This window comes from Suillus discolor (assembly GCF_016758755.1).
Source record: "Suillus discolor strain FC423 chromosome Unknown F5147scaffold_70, whole genome shotgun sequence".
In the NCBI taxonomy this organism is placed as follows: domain Eukaryota; kingdom Fungi; phylum Basidiomycota; class Agaricomycetes; order Boletales; family Suillaceae; genus Suillus; species Suillus discolor.
In genome coordinates, this window is record NW_024541317.1 from 41,551 (window position 1) to 53,645 (window position 12,095).

Genomic DNA, 12,095 nt, shown 5'->3' on the forward strand with positions numbered 1-12,095 from the left:
CAGGTAAAAAACAAAAACGGTAGACACTGGACACATTTCAGTATGGTGTCAAAGATAAACACTGTAAACACTTACATCGGTCTGAAGGAACTGTATTTTTGAAGCTACTGATGATCGGAGGGTTTTGTCAGAGGTGAGTGATGTCGTCAGAGCAGATGTGTACAATCTAAGCCTTCAGAGACGGTCAAATTTTGAAGAAGGTGAAGGGGGGGAAAACAGAACCTACCTCGATCTTAAGGGCGCACATTTTGAGTTCATCGCAAGGAGTTTAAATTCCTGCATGCATGGAATGATTCCATTGAGATACATGCTATACTAAAGTCAGAATATTACCAGCAGACATTTGAAATCAGAATGCACTAAGTTATGCTGTAACAGAGGGTCGCACTTGCTATGCTGTAACAGAGGCTCGCAGATGATGGCTTGAGAGGGTGAGGTGCCACCATGAGTTTCGGTGCAGAGGGTCTGGATGGTCTGCAGCGAGGCGAGTAGGAAATTTACAACCAATCACAATCCTTAAACGTATCATACTACTTACTTTGGTTTAGCATACGAAAGAAGCAATTACATCGGAACAATTGACCAACACAGTGGCACATGCTGTAATGAAGGCAATCCTGATGCTTAGAGGCTCGCGAGGGTGATGTCCAAGTTAAGGGTGAAGTGTTGAGGCTACAAGATTGAACCTCCGGAGCCTCCGAAAGTATTTAGAACCAATCACATTGCGGAAACAGTTCGTGCTACGATTGCAAGACAAATACAACACCTTGTAGTGCTCCAACATCGTTTGAAATGAGCTCAGATGACTCCCATGGAGTGCCCCGTCACCCTGGTATAAGCAAACCAAGAGTATGGGCGGTGGAAGATGCTGCACTACCACCAGTAGCGTTTAATGTGCAATGCTGTAAGTACTTCACATTGCTTTATTACACTGAACATCAATGGGTCGCAGAGCTAAATATTTTACGCTGGAGGAGAAGAACACTGCCTTACGCAAACAGATCATACTCAAGGACAGAACGGTGACTCCCTCTACTTATCTTTCTGTGCTGATTGTTTAACAAACTGCAGGGGAAAGGCTGCTCGACGGATTCAAAATGCTCATGCTAAGGCCAAACTCCGTAGATGGAAGAGGACTACTACTGGATCCCTCAGCAATGCTAAACCACTTCCTCAGTCTCTCGTCACATTGGCAGTGCTTCCCCTCCCCAACTCATCTCTGTTCCATCAAGCATGCTCCGGATCGGAGTTGATCGATGAGTCCGATGTACTCCAGTGGGAGAAACCACCACCATACGATTCCCCTCCTCCTCCAAACTCACCAGATGAAGATCGCTTTACTCGCAATCTTGTGGACGTCATGCATGGCAGACAGTATCGTTTGGAGAAAGAGACCCGCGCACGTTATGCTCAAATATTTGCAACAGCGAATGCGGAAGTCATCCTGCAGGACATTCAGGTGGCAGAAAGGACACTGATGGGTAAATGGAATGAGCTTAATGAGTATGTATCGCACATGCAGAGTTGTGAAAGACATAGGGTGATGACAGAGTGTTATGTGCAGTGGCAGGCAAGGAAAATCTTCAACTATCGTCGGGAGGCAGACTTAATAATTCGTGGACTGAATCCATACAAGTAGATATATATGTGATATTGATGATCTAGAAGCACGGTACAGAAAGAATGAGAGCTCGTAGATAATGCCGCAGGTGGTGCATATCATCCTCACAGAGTCCTGTTACATGACGTCCTCGTAAGACAGCAGCAATTGCTGCCAATACCCATACTCCACAGTCATAACCATTGGTCTGGACAGGCGTGATCTCGGAAGAAAGTTTAGATGTATGTACCCAAAGACTCAAAGTGTTACTAACTTTCAATGGTTGTGCTGTCCATCCGTCAAGTTCAGTTGTGATGTGATGATGCCGTTGGCGTGCAATAGCAAAAAGATGAGCAATCAGCTTCATGACATCCTTGGAGTACATAAGCCTCGCACGAAATCCTCGACACAAGTAAACTTACCTTAACATCGGTTTTCCAAGGTTTTTTCTTAGCCAGACTATCAAAGAGGTGCAATTCTTTGCTGGAGAAGCAAATAATGCACAGCACCCAATGGCCAATATTGGAGGGACGATGGATAGGAAGAATCCAGACATCTTTCTCCCAGTAACGCGTGTATGATACATTACGCCACAGAATGTCATCTGATGCATTATATTGAATGCGAGGGAGGTCGTGGGTTGTTAACAAAGCGCAATGACTAGTGGCGACACTTTTCAGTTCAGAAAATAGCAAAACGGCGCACTCATTGATACAAGTGTCATTAAGGAATGCTGTGCATGAGGTAAGCAAGGTGATATCCTTCGGCTCAAAAATTTGATGAGGGTATCCATCTCATGAAGGTTGTTCTCTTCGGGTAACTGTTCCTGGAGCGATGACATGCTCCTCCTTATGTGGGACGTAGGAGTCATCTATCAGCACGGACTAAAACCTAGTTAACATTCAAATGATTCCTAAAGGACTGGCGCACCTCGGGAGCCTCCCACAAGATAACAGCATGGGCGTCATTGACATGATCCATTGAATTGAAGTCTCAAACCTCCTTTCAACCCAAATCATCCTCTAGAACATCAGCGAGAGCGGCATGTTCAAATTCAACTACTGGCAGGTCAAGAGGCTCAGCAAACTCAACATCACTGAGTTCTCCCTCAGGATCAGGTACTTCCAGTAACGTAGTGCTGAGCCAGTGCACGTTTGGCGATTGGACACCACCTGAAAGGGTGATGGCAATCTCCAGCGCATCCTTGGCACAGGACGTGAAGCGAAGTGAAGAGGCTAATGGGTTCGCTCAGCAGGTTTGAAGTCTGAGTAATTGATTGTGGCGCTGCCTCAGCAAGACAGATATAAGTTCACCTGTCTATGCATTAAAAACAATTCCTACAACAATAAGAAACCTACATCCTGGTGTGCGGAGTGCAAGCTCGAGTGCAGCAAGTTCCTCCCCAAAGAAACGACAAAGATTGTCTGCCTCGATACCGAGTCGCTTCTGTTCTTCTCGGCAGCGCTCATGTTTCAGAAGTGCATGGATGCCGTCTCTGACATCAGCATCTTCCAACCATCGAGGAACTTGTCCTGTCGATGGCATAATCCACACGTCTTCCATTAGATTGGGATCACTACGTAGCTCTGCAAGCTTGGTCGGGAGAGGATTAGGTAAAGGAATCCCCCAAGAAGGGTCATATAACACTTCTAAGCGCTCACAGTAAGCATTAAACTTCCTGAGTGCAGTCAACAGAGCGGGTTGGCGTTTCGCAATAGCTTTTCGGGTTTGTTGATGTAGTTTTGTGCCTAAACGACTATCAGTTGATAGCAAATCACAGGTATGAATGATTTACCTAACGCCTGTTGAGCACCGCCAACCGCACAGTCAAGTTTATCCCACTCAAAAAAGCTTGCGATTGCCCGTTTGTGGATGTTCATTTTCAAGTCATGCGCCATCAGAAGAAGCTGAACAAAGTCTAAATTGATGCCTTCTAGTTCAGGGAATTGGTCGTGAATATTGAGGGATGCATATAAAACTTCGACTTTGGCCATAAGACGATTGTGACCTCTCTCAAGAGCCTCGAGAGTGTCTTGTGAGGCAGTTCCTTTCTCGAGCATGAGCCTGGTGGATTGTAGTGCTGTATCGGAGGTATCAAGGTCGGCCTGTAGGGTCAATACAGTGTCTAACTCCTTTTTAAGGCGAGCAGGGGCGTCTATGAACAAATGTAACTCGTATTGTATTCAATATCAACTAAAAACACTTACGTGCGCAGACTGACAGCTGCGAGCTTCGTTGCTGAGACCATTCTGACTCGAGATCATTAACAGAAAGTTCGCATTGATCCAGCGCCTCTTGGGCAGCAGTTCCCTGGTCATTAACACCACGCTTGAGGCGTCGTCGAATCCAATCACCTAAGTCACTTTGCATTTCGGATCCTATAGCTGCAGCCTGACGGTCGATCAGCCAGAGACGGCGCTGACGCTGACGTTATGCAATAAGACTTGAATCAATGACAAGAATGAAGAAGGCGTACCGATGACGACCTCTCAACACCAATTAGGCACACCAAGCGAGATCAGAGCCTCTCGGTTCCTTCTCCATCTGAAAGACCCAGCCCAATACACATGCGTGGGTTGTACACTAGCCGGCATGCCCACTCATGCCCGTAGGCATGCATGGCAGTGGTTGCCAAGCGCAAACATGAGATGATACTGCCAGGGAGAATGTCATACTAAAGATGATGAGTGGATGAACCTAAATGGAGACCAGATGAACTTACCTTGCTAAGGGATCGGGCAAGGACACACCCGACATCATACAAAGCTACAACCGTAGCATAAGGTGGGATCAATGAGAACAAATGTTCCAGGAGGGCCACCAAATATTTTTGCTGTTCTCCCGGAGAGTCGATATTAGCAAAAAAAAGAGGGATATCATGATGACATATGAGTGCCATGACGCCAGTATCATCAAAGCTATCCATTGCTGCCTTCTGTTTTTTCCCATCGGCTGCTTCGTATGCTGTTTCACATTGGTCAATAGCCTCATCAGGAACGAGGGGTACAGCTGACTTTGCAGGCCTCTTACGTTGGGCCTCTATGCGGCGGCCGACATCATCAACATACTGTTTTGGAAGGAAATAAGTGGGGTCATAAAAGTGGGGGCAATCCCCTGCCGCACGCCGATGGCGGTGGTGGAAGTTGCCATCTGTGGCAGTGTGAATGTCTCCTCCGTCAGCAGTAGGTTTCCCAAACATCGTCCCTCCGAAACATGCAGGACACCATTGAATAAGTATGGGTGCACAGCGGCCTCTACGTAGGGTAGACAAAGGTGACGAGGTGGAGACGTGATCCTCTGTTTGAGGACAAAGGGTCGCCACCCGGTCACGGCTATTCTGCAGGGCTTCTTCGACTTGATGTTCTATTTGGACTTGAAGAATGTCGTACCATTGTACGGCATAGCCCAGGCCTCGACGAAAAGGATCCTGAATAATTTCCCCCTAGTGCAACAAATCAGTTTAAACATATGCCATAATGAATTACTTACTCGGGTGTCTGTCATGACAAAACCTCTGCGAGAGTAGTGCATTTTTAGAGCCGACGCTAAGGCATTGATGGCATCACAGGACCATTCGAAAAGTGCCCGATAGAATGATAGCAGTTCGATGGAGACAGCCATACGAGGTTGTGAGGGAGCGGTTGGAAATAGACCATGGTGAAGCAGCACTTGGGGAAGCATGGAGCATCTACAACTGAGGACATTGATAGACGTAAATCCTGAATGGTGTTCATTTGTCAACATGGTGTAAAGTCGTAGATAAGAAACCTACTGTCAAAAAATAAACACGCGATTGATGTTCACTTTTGAGGGCACGAAAGTGTTGCACATGCAGAGATAACCTTGGGGGTGATCTCCAGTGCTGTCGCTAGTGTTCGTGCTGAATATTTGAGATGAGGTTCGACAAGGAAGGGTATCAGTGTTTTCCAGCTGCTATACGACGAATCCGTAGCCTTGTCAGGCAAAATGCGACGTTTGACTGGAGATTTTTCTACAAGTATGTCGGAAGGAGGTTCTGATGGAATTTCGAAGTCTGGATCAGGAATTTCGGCCAAAGTGTCAGTTTGACTGGTGTCAGAGACAGTTTCAACTGCATCTACAGCATGAACTTTACTCTGTTTGGGCTTGGGGTTCATCAGTTGCTGCATACGAGCTAGCAGTTGACGGTGTTTGGCTTGCACGCCAGGTAACTCAACATGTTTCTGAGTTTTTTTCTTATCTCTGGGTTTCTTCGGGCTGACGAAATGGTGGCCTAGTCCAGAAGATACACATTGAGCTCCACAAGTAGGAGCAAGAGCACTGGTTGAGACCATGGTGAAAGGGAGAGTGTGAGGGAAAACTATGACTCACTAACACCTCAAACTTAGCAGGCAATATAGACATGGATTCCTGTGGCGCAAGAGCCACGAGAGAATATAGATCACCCTGCTCGAGGCGTGCAAGGAATGCTGGAGGTGTGCAATAATGAAAGGAGGGTAGTTTCAGGTGCCACGAGCACCTTGCAAGCCACGCCAGGAGGTGCTGGATGTAATGTAAGAGGCATGTTATTAATAGAATGGTGGGAGGGCGCACCTCAGAGGTAAGTTTCCCACAACATAGAAACCCTACCTCAAAGGTCTCTATTGATGCCGGGAAGTAATGCCTGAGGTGATATATCATCAGCTCTAGGCTAGTGAGCTGTATACTACAATGATAGACCTTTCCAGTACTAGGTTTAGAAAATGAGTCACTAAGATTGTGATATATCACTGGTAGGTTAGCGAAATGTGATATATAACCTGCTGTAGTACTCCTAATACTCAGCACTCTAGCCGGTGATATATCACCTCCTAGCCTGCGGATGCATCTGCGAGCTAGGAGGTGATATATCACAAGCTGTGTTGCATCCCCGACACCCACGTTAGTGGGGGAGGGCTTTGTCGACCTCAAATATTTTCCCATGTGTCTGGATATATTCCCACTCCGCGAGCACTCGCGTCAGCTTACATACAAGCGCCTGCAAAACAATGATCACTCCCAACCTTCTCCAACTCTGAATCACTTTCTCCACGTCTAGTGCTGGCCCAATGAACCTCTTCTTTTTCGTTGCCTTCCTTATCGGCCCTTTTTTGTATCTGAGGTCAACATCTGCCTCTTCTTTGAGTGTCCTGCCTTGTGCATCCACAAATACCCGATTGCCTTGTGCTTTTGACACTCCGACACAAACACGACTTCCGAGCTCGCAGCCTCGCACTCAACAGATCTACTTCTTGCCATACCTGTTCAAAGAACATCCTACATTGGTGAGTGTCATTATAGATTTGCTCGAACTTCCTACAGGCCTTGTGGAACTCCGCATATTCTTCACCTTGTACCTCTTAATTTTACCTCTCACTCCTTGCTCACCCAGTGTAGGGTTAGGGTTATTCCAAATAAGGAGATCCGTCCCAGGACGTCCCTAATCTAGGGTTAGGTTCTTGTTTCATACAACGGTCCGCTGCGCTTCGACTTTGAGAGTACGTCTTTGGAATTTTATGTGAGATTGCTCGCTAAGTGGTAACCTGATTTGGCAGATACTGACCTGACGTGGAGTGGAAGTAAGAACCAAGTGAATACGTTGTCGGTGCGGTTACTGATCATCATGCAGATGTGCTTAAGGAATGGTTCTCTGCAAAGAAAGGAAGAGAGCGTGCAACTGCGTCGTCTGATGAGAGAGGTCTGTGATGTCCTCGGTGGTGGCAATCATGCACTGACTCAAAGGACAGAGGTCAGGGAATGGAGGATGAAAGACATGCCCGACCCTCAGGGTCACCTCCGGACAGTGATGGATCTCTACAATGTGGACGATGTGCCCGTCGTGGTACCCATAGGATTCAACTCCGCCGTAAGGATTGTTTGTTGAAGGTGTTCAAGCACCACTGTGCTTGTGGTATTATCACGAGAGTTTCAACATACACTCTGTATTTATGTGACTAGAAGTTATAACGATTGGTGAGAATTTGATGGCAATGCGTGTGGGAGATTGGTGTCGGGGAATTGGTGCGACAGCACCGTTACGTATGATATATCGCCTACTGCGGCGATATATCACCTCCTAGCTCGTCCTCATAGCTCACGGATGCATCTGGGTTGAAGCATTCAGTCTTGTGCAAGTCTGGCAGCTGTGACGAGGTCTTGTTGCATTCACAAATCTAGTCCAATACACACCAAAGTCGAGTCACAGGGACACCACAACAATCTCACTATTAACATCTCTGACACAGGTTACAGGTACTATATAGCGCAGCGATTTCAAGAAGAGGTTGGTTCCATTGATGCCCTCTTTGTGGAGGGAGTGATCTGGATGAATGAACAAACGCATCCTGTGCTAACGATGCCCTCGAAGTGCAGCGATTTCAAGATAAATGAAAGCATCCTGTGTAACCGAACTTGTTAACTTACGTTGGCAACACCACCAAACGTACCGCTACGTCACGTACTACGGGCACGTAATCAGAATGACTAGGTCAACGACGACTCTATGCACGATGGAAACACGTTCGGATGAAGCCAGAGTATTGGTTATATACATGGGCGGAACCATCGGAATGCTCGTCAGCTCATGAGGTTACATTCCAGAGCCTTATTTCCTCACCAATACCCTCCGGAGCCAAAAATGCTTCCATGATCCTTTGCAAGACTCCCTCTTCTCCAACGCTGCATCCGTAGAAGGTTATAGAGAATGGAGCAATAGCGGAAAGTCTACTCCAGTCAGCACAGATAATGTCACGACTCCAAGTGCATCAAATCAGCCCACCCTTCTCGTCAAGTCCTCCCGCCTGATTGGTACCACGGTTACCCTTTCTCTGTCTATATTTTCGCAGATTCAGAGAGTGAATGAGCAACCAGAATGTCGAAATGTCACTGATGGTGTCTATGAGACATGTCTGCCAAGTCTTGTAACTCCCCGAAGTGTCGTACCCGGACACGGTCATACGAAACGCATACGCTATGCAATTCTTGAGGTCAGTCGTCCGCATACACTCATCGCTCAGCCAATAGCTTAGCAAAATCAGTGGAATCCACTACTTGATAGTAGCAACATGGAAATGGACGGTGCTCGTCTTTTACACTACTCTTAGGTTTCTCCCGTTCGCAATCTTGACTAGGACATATTGGATCTGCATAGCCGCCGAGATCAAGCTAAACTACACTTCTTTCGATGCATTTGTAGTATTACATGGCACCAATACCATGTCATACACTTCCAGTGCACTCAGCTTCCTGCTCGAGGATCTTGGTAAAACTGTTGTACATCTTACATCCTCCAATGATATGATCATCCTCATGCAACGAGACTAGATCCTCACCGGAGCTCAAATACCTCTCTCACAACTTCGAAACGACGCTGTCGACAATCTCCTTGGCGCACTGTCTATTGCAGGCAACTATATCATACCAGGTAATGTAACATTTCGATCATGCAGCTGTAGTTTATTATTTGTTCTGGAATGCAGCTTGTATTTTAATCACACCTTGCACCACGGTAATAAGGTACAAGCATACATTGACATCTAACAGCATCGAATGGAGGCATTGGGCGTGAAACTTCCAAGCGTTGAAAGGTGGAGACTTAATTTACAGGCAGCACTGCAGATGAATAGCACACGGTTCGTGTATAATGATAATGGAGGCGCGAGTCTAGATCCAGGTGATAGTGACACAAGTCTAGCATGCTGCATAGGCCTTGTTCTAGTCCTGTATGGTAGGGCGTGGCAGGGCACAATGGTTGGTTGAGGAAGAAAAGAAAGAAAAGAATCACAAGCTTTAATTCACAGCAAGGGTCGAACTCACATGATCGAATATTGATGTCTTTGAGAACCTCGGCAGAATACACGTGGTCATCGAAACCGAGACAGTACTGAGCGCGCAGCGACTGATGCCAGCCTCCGAAGGGGGCTGCAAGTGGAGACCTGGAAGGACACTGAAGATCATTATGTGCTCCTGATACAAACATCAATGCGTTATTTGCCAGGATCATGTAGATGCAGCCACAGATATATCGGTTGGTGTCTGTCTGGAAGTTAAACTCGAAAACTACCATGAGTACAAGACAAGCCGCAGTGGATGTACTCACAGAAAGACGAATAAGTAGACCAAATCAACTCTCATGGCATTAGCAACATCGATAGGCTGAAAGCCAAGCTGGGAAAACAGGTTGCATATCATATGTGTATATAACACACACCTGATGACAACATCCGTTACGTCGAGATCTTTAGCTATCTGAGGATGGAAGGCACGAATGTCACTTGGGCAAACACTAACCAATGTTTGTCAGTATCATGTCCAAGTCAGCAGTGTATTAGTATACTGTAACTTTAACTCCCAGAACTCAGTACTCAGTAGCCAACAAACCCACAAAGGACACGTGAAACAGAATCCACCTCTTGATGTGGCGTGAATCTGTCCGATAGATAGCTTCATGCGTGGTGGGCACCAGCATAGGGCTTTCTTCTGAGTCTGAAGCCGCATCGTGAATCGTGTGCTGAGTCTCGTGGATAGCGCGGAAGATATTATAATAATATTCATCAACAACGTACCTCAGGTCCGATCGATCACTAAGTGACTCTACTTCCCCTATGGAAATTTCCGACCAATGTGGTTGTACAATGCTCATTGAGTATTTTGAGCCCGTAATGAATGTAACTTACAAAGTTCGCAGACGTGATTCGTTATCACACCAGGCTGCACCCTGTACGGATAGCTACAATCAGCATCACCAATCTACTGATCATCATCGTTCCATCCATGTTCAACGTTCATGTTGCAAATGCCATCAATGCAAATGACCTGAGATCCAGCACTGTTATCATGCACACTTTTATCCCCAAACTATGCGAGTCCGGAGTCAACAACGATCATTGTCCCAGAGCAAAAAAAGGAAAGAAAAATACATGAGATTAGTATGTTACTAATTAATACAAAATTATGATGGCAGGAGCCGAACGAAAGCAAGAGTACACCTTTGTAAGCCAGACGCTTACCATCTGCTTACGAATCATGGATCACGTGTTACGTTCCCCTTTATATTGTGATGTTCGATGTCATGTTACTCAGACTTGGGTCTCCTACCTACTATCACCTACCTGCTTGTACAATGTTCTAAAGAATCATAACTTTGTCCTATTAATCCTGTCCGATTCGTCTTAGTGTTACTTGCTCATCCTCGGCGAGTTTCCACTTTTTTTTAAATAGAAACGAACTCATTGATCCCCTGACTCGTTACCAACCATACTTTAAACCACCGGGCTCCCCGCCCACCAATTGACCAGCCAAACTGTCTTCCCTGCGAAGGAAACCTACCGTACCCAAACCTCTCACCACGCGAGCGCGTGCGAGGAACCAAAGATCCCAACCGCTGCCAGAACCGCCCCTATCCCCGTTAACCTCTATATCCTCGAACTCTCCTACTGTTAGACACGTCACACCAACACCTGCATATTACGACTCCTCCTCAGAATCAGACCTTGAAATCACGCATACATCCCATCCTTGTGCACGTATGATGACAAAATCTGCAATCATTGAACAGACCACTCCCAATAAGCCGCCGAAACTCCTACCAGGTGAGCTCACCCCAGAGGTAGCTCGTGACTGGGATAATGCGTGCACTATGTACTTCATGCATAAAGGAGTTGTCGCGCAGGATCAGGTAAAAATGATAGCATTCGGAATGATGGACCCACACCTACACACGTGGTACTTGGCCCAACGTGCTGTGTTAGATGCGGGAACGTTCGCAGAGTACATGACCGCCCTCAAGGACGGCTGGATCGATACGCACTGGGATACGAAGCTACGTAAGAAAGTTCTAGGTTCACGACAAGGGACACGCCCGTTCTACAAATGGGCATTGGAACTTCAAAACCAGAATGCATTACTGTATGGGAATATGGCTCACCTCTCAGACGTCCAATTGTGAAACCAACTCAAGGCAAATATCTGCGACGAGCTCACAACATCTGTTCTCAGGGCTCAACTCGCAGATAATCTGACACTTAGAAGATGGATCGAAGAGGTGAAACACCTCGACGATAAACGCCTTGAAGACCTCGCTTCCCATAAGAAGATCGCTGAGGATCTATACAGATCCTCGAAGCGCTCGACCTCCTCCTTCCAAAACAAAACCAATTCCTCATCCAAAACGTTCAATTCATCCTCGCATCTCGGTGCCCTAACGGAGGCGGAACGTAACTTACTCGTCGACCACAAAGGTTGTTTCAAATGTCGGAAGTTCTACGTTTCGCACCACTCGAAGGAGTGCCCCGATGGCACACCTGAAGCCTCATCCTACAAGACCCTGAGTGAAGCAGACACTCTCGCGGCCCGGCCAAAGATGACACGAGCCAAGACCATGGCGGCCGTGGCTTCCGTAGGTGCTGTCATACCTTCATCAGTACTCGAGGAGAGCTCAGGTTTGGAAGATGACAAGTACGTCGCACCTTTTGAAACCGCCCACATTATGTGGCCCTGC

The 12,095-nt window shown here is 46.8% G+C and overlaps 4 protein-coding genes across 4 annotated transcripts; 2 read left to right on the forward strand and 2 right to left on the reverse strand.

Annotated features, from left to right (window-relative positions):
* Window positions 1-792: 792 nt before the first annotated feature.
* Window positions 793-1,544, forward strand: F5147DRAFT_656619 (uncharacterized protein; the record flags this gene model as incomplete). The annotated part of the gene is given in 4 exon segments (XM_041434136.1): window positions 793-904; window positions 955-1,022; window positions 1,079-1,503; window positions 1,523-1,544. 4 exon segments carry the CDS (start codon window positions 793-795, stop codon window positions 1,542-1,544), a joined length of 627 nt encoding a protein of 208 aa, XP_041288147.1.
* Window positions 1,545-1,661: 117 nt separating this feature from the next.
* On the reverse strand, window positions 1,662-2,376 carry F5147DRAFT_584090 (uncharacterized protein; the record flags this gene model as incomplete). The annotated part of the gene is made up of 3 exons (XM_041431772.1): window positions 1,662-1,823; window positions 1,875-1,973; window positions 2,023-2,376. Coding segments are annotated over 3 exons (615 nt in total), but the record flags the coding sequence as incomplete, so codon positions are not given.
* A 229-nt stretch (window positions 2,377-2,605) lies between these two features.
* On the reverse strand, window positions 2,606-5,913 carry F5147DRAFT_778354 (uncharacterized protein; the record flags this gene model as incomplete). The annotated part of the gene is made up of 9 exons (XM_041442121.1): window positions 2,606-2,835; window positions 2,959-3,348; window positions 3,396-3,755; window positions 3,808-3,991; window positions 4,030-4,088; window positions 4,154-4,274; window positions 4,323-5,042; window positions 5,090-5,368; window positions 5,443-5,913. 9 exons carry the CDS (start codon window positions 5,911-5,913, stop codon window positions 2,606-2,608), a joined length of 2,814 nt encoding a protein of 937 aa, XP_041288149.1.
* A 2,553-nt stretch (window positions 5,914-8,466) lies between these two features.
* F5147DRAFT_584127 (asparaginase-domain-containing protein) lies at window positions 8,467-9,136 on the forward strand (the record flags this gene model as incomplete). The annotated part of the gene is made up of 4 exons (XM_041431775.1): window positions 8,467-8,583; window positions 8,635-8,680; window positions 8,748-8,869; window positions 8,921-9,136. Coding segments are annotated over 4 exons (501 nt in total), but the record flags the coding sequence as incomplete, so codon positions are not given.
* Window positions 9,137-12,095: the final 2,959 nt, after the last annotated feature.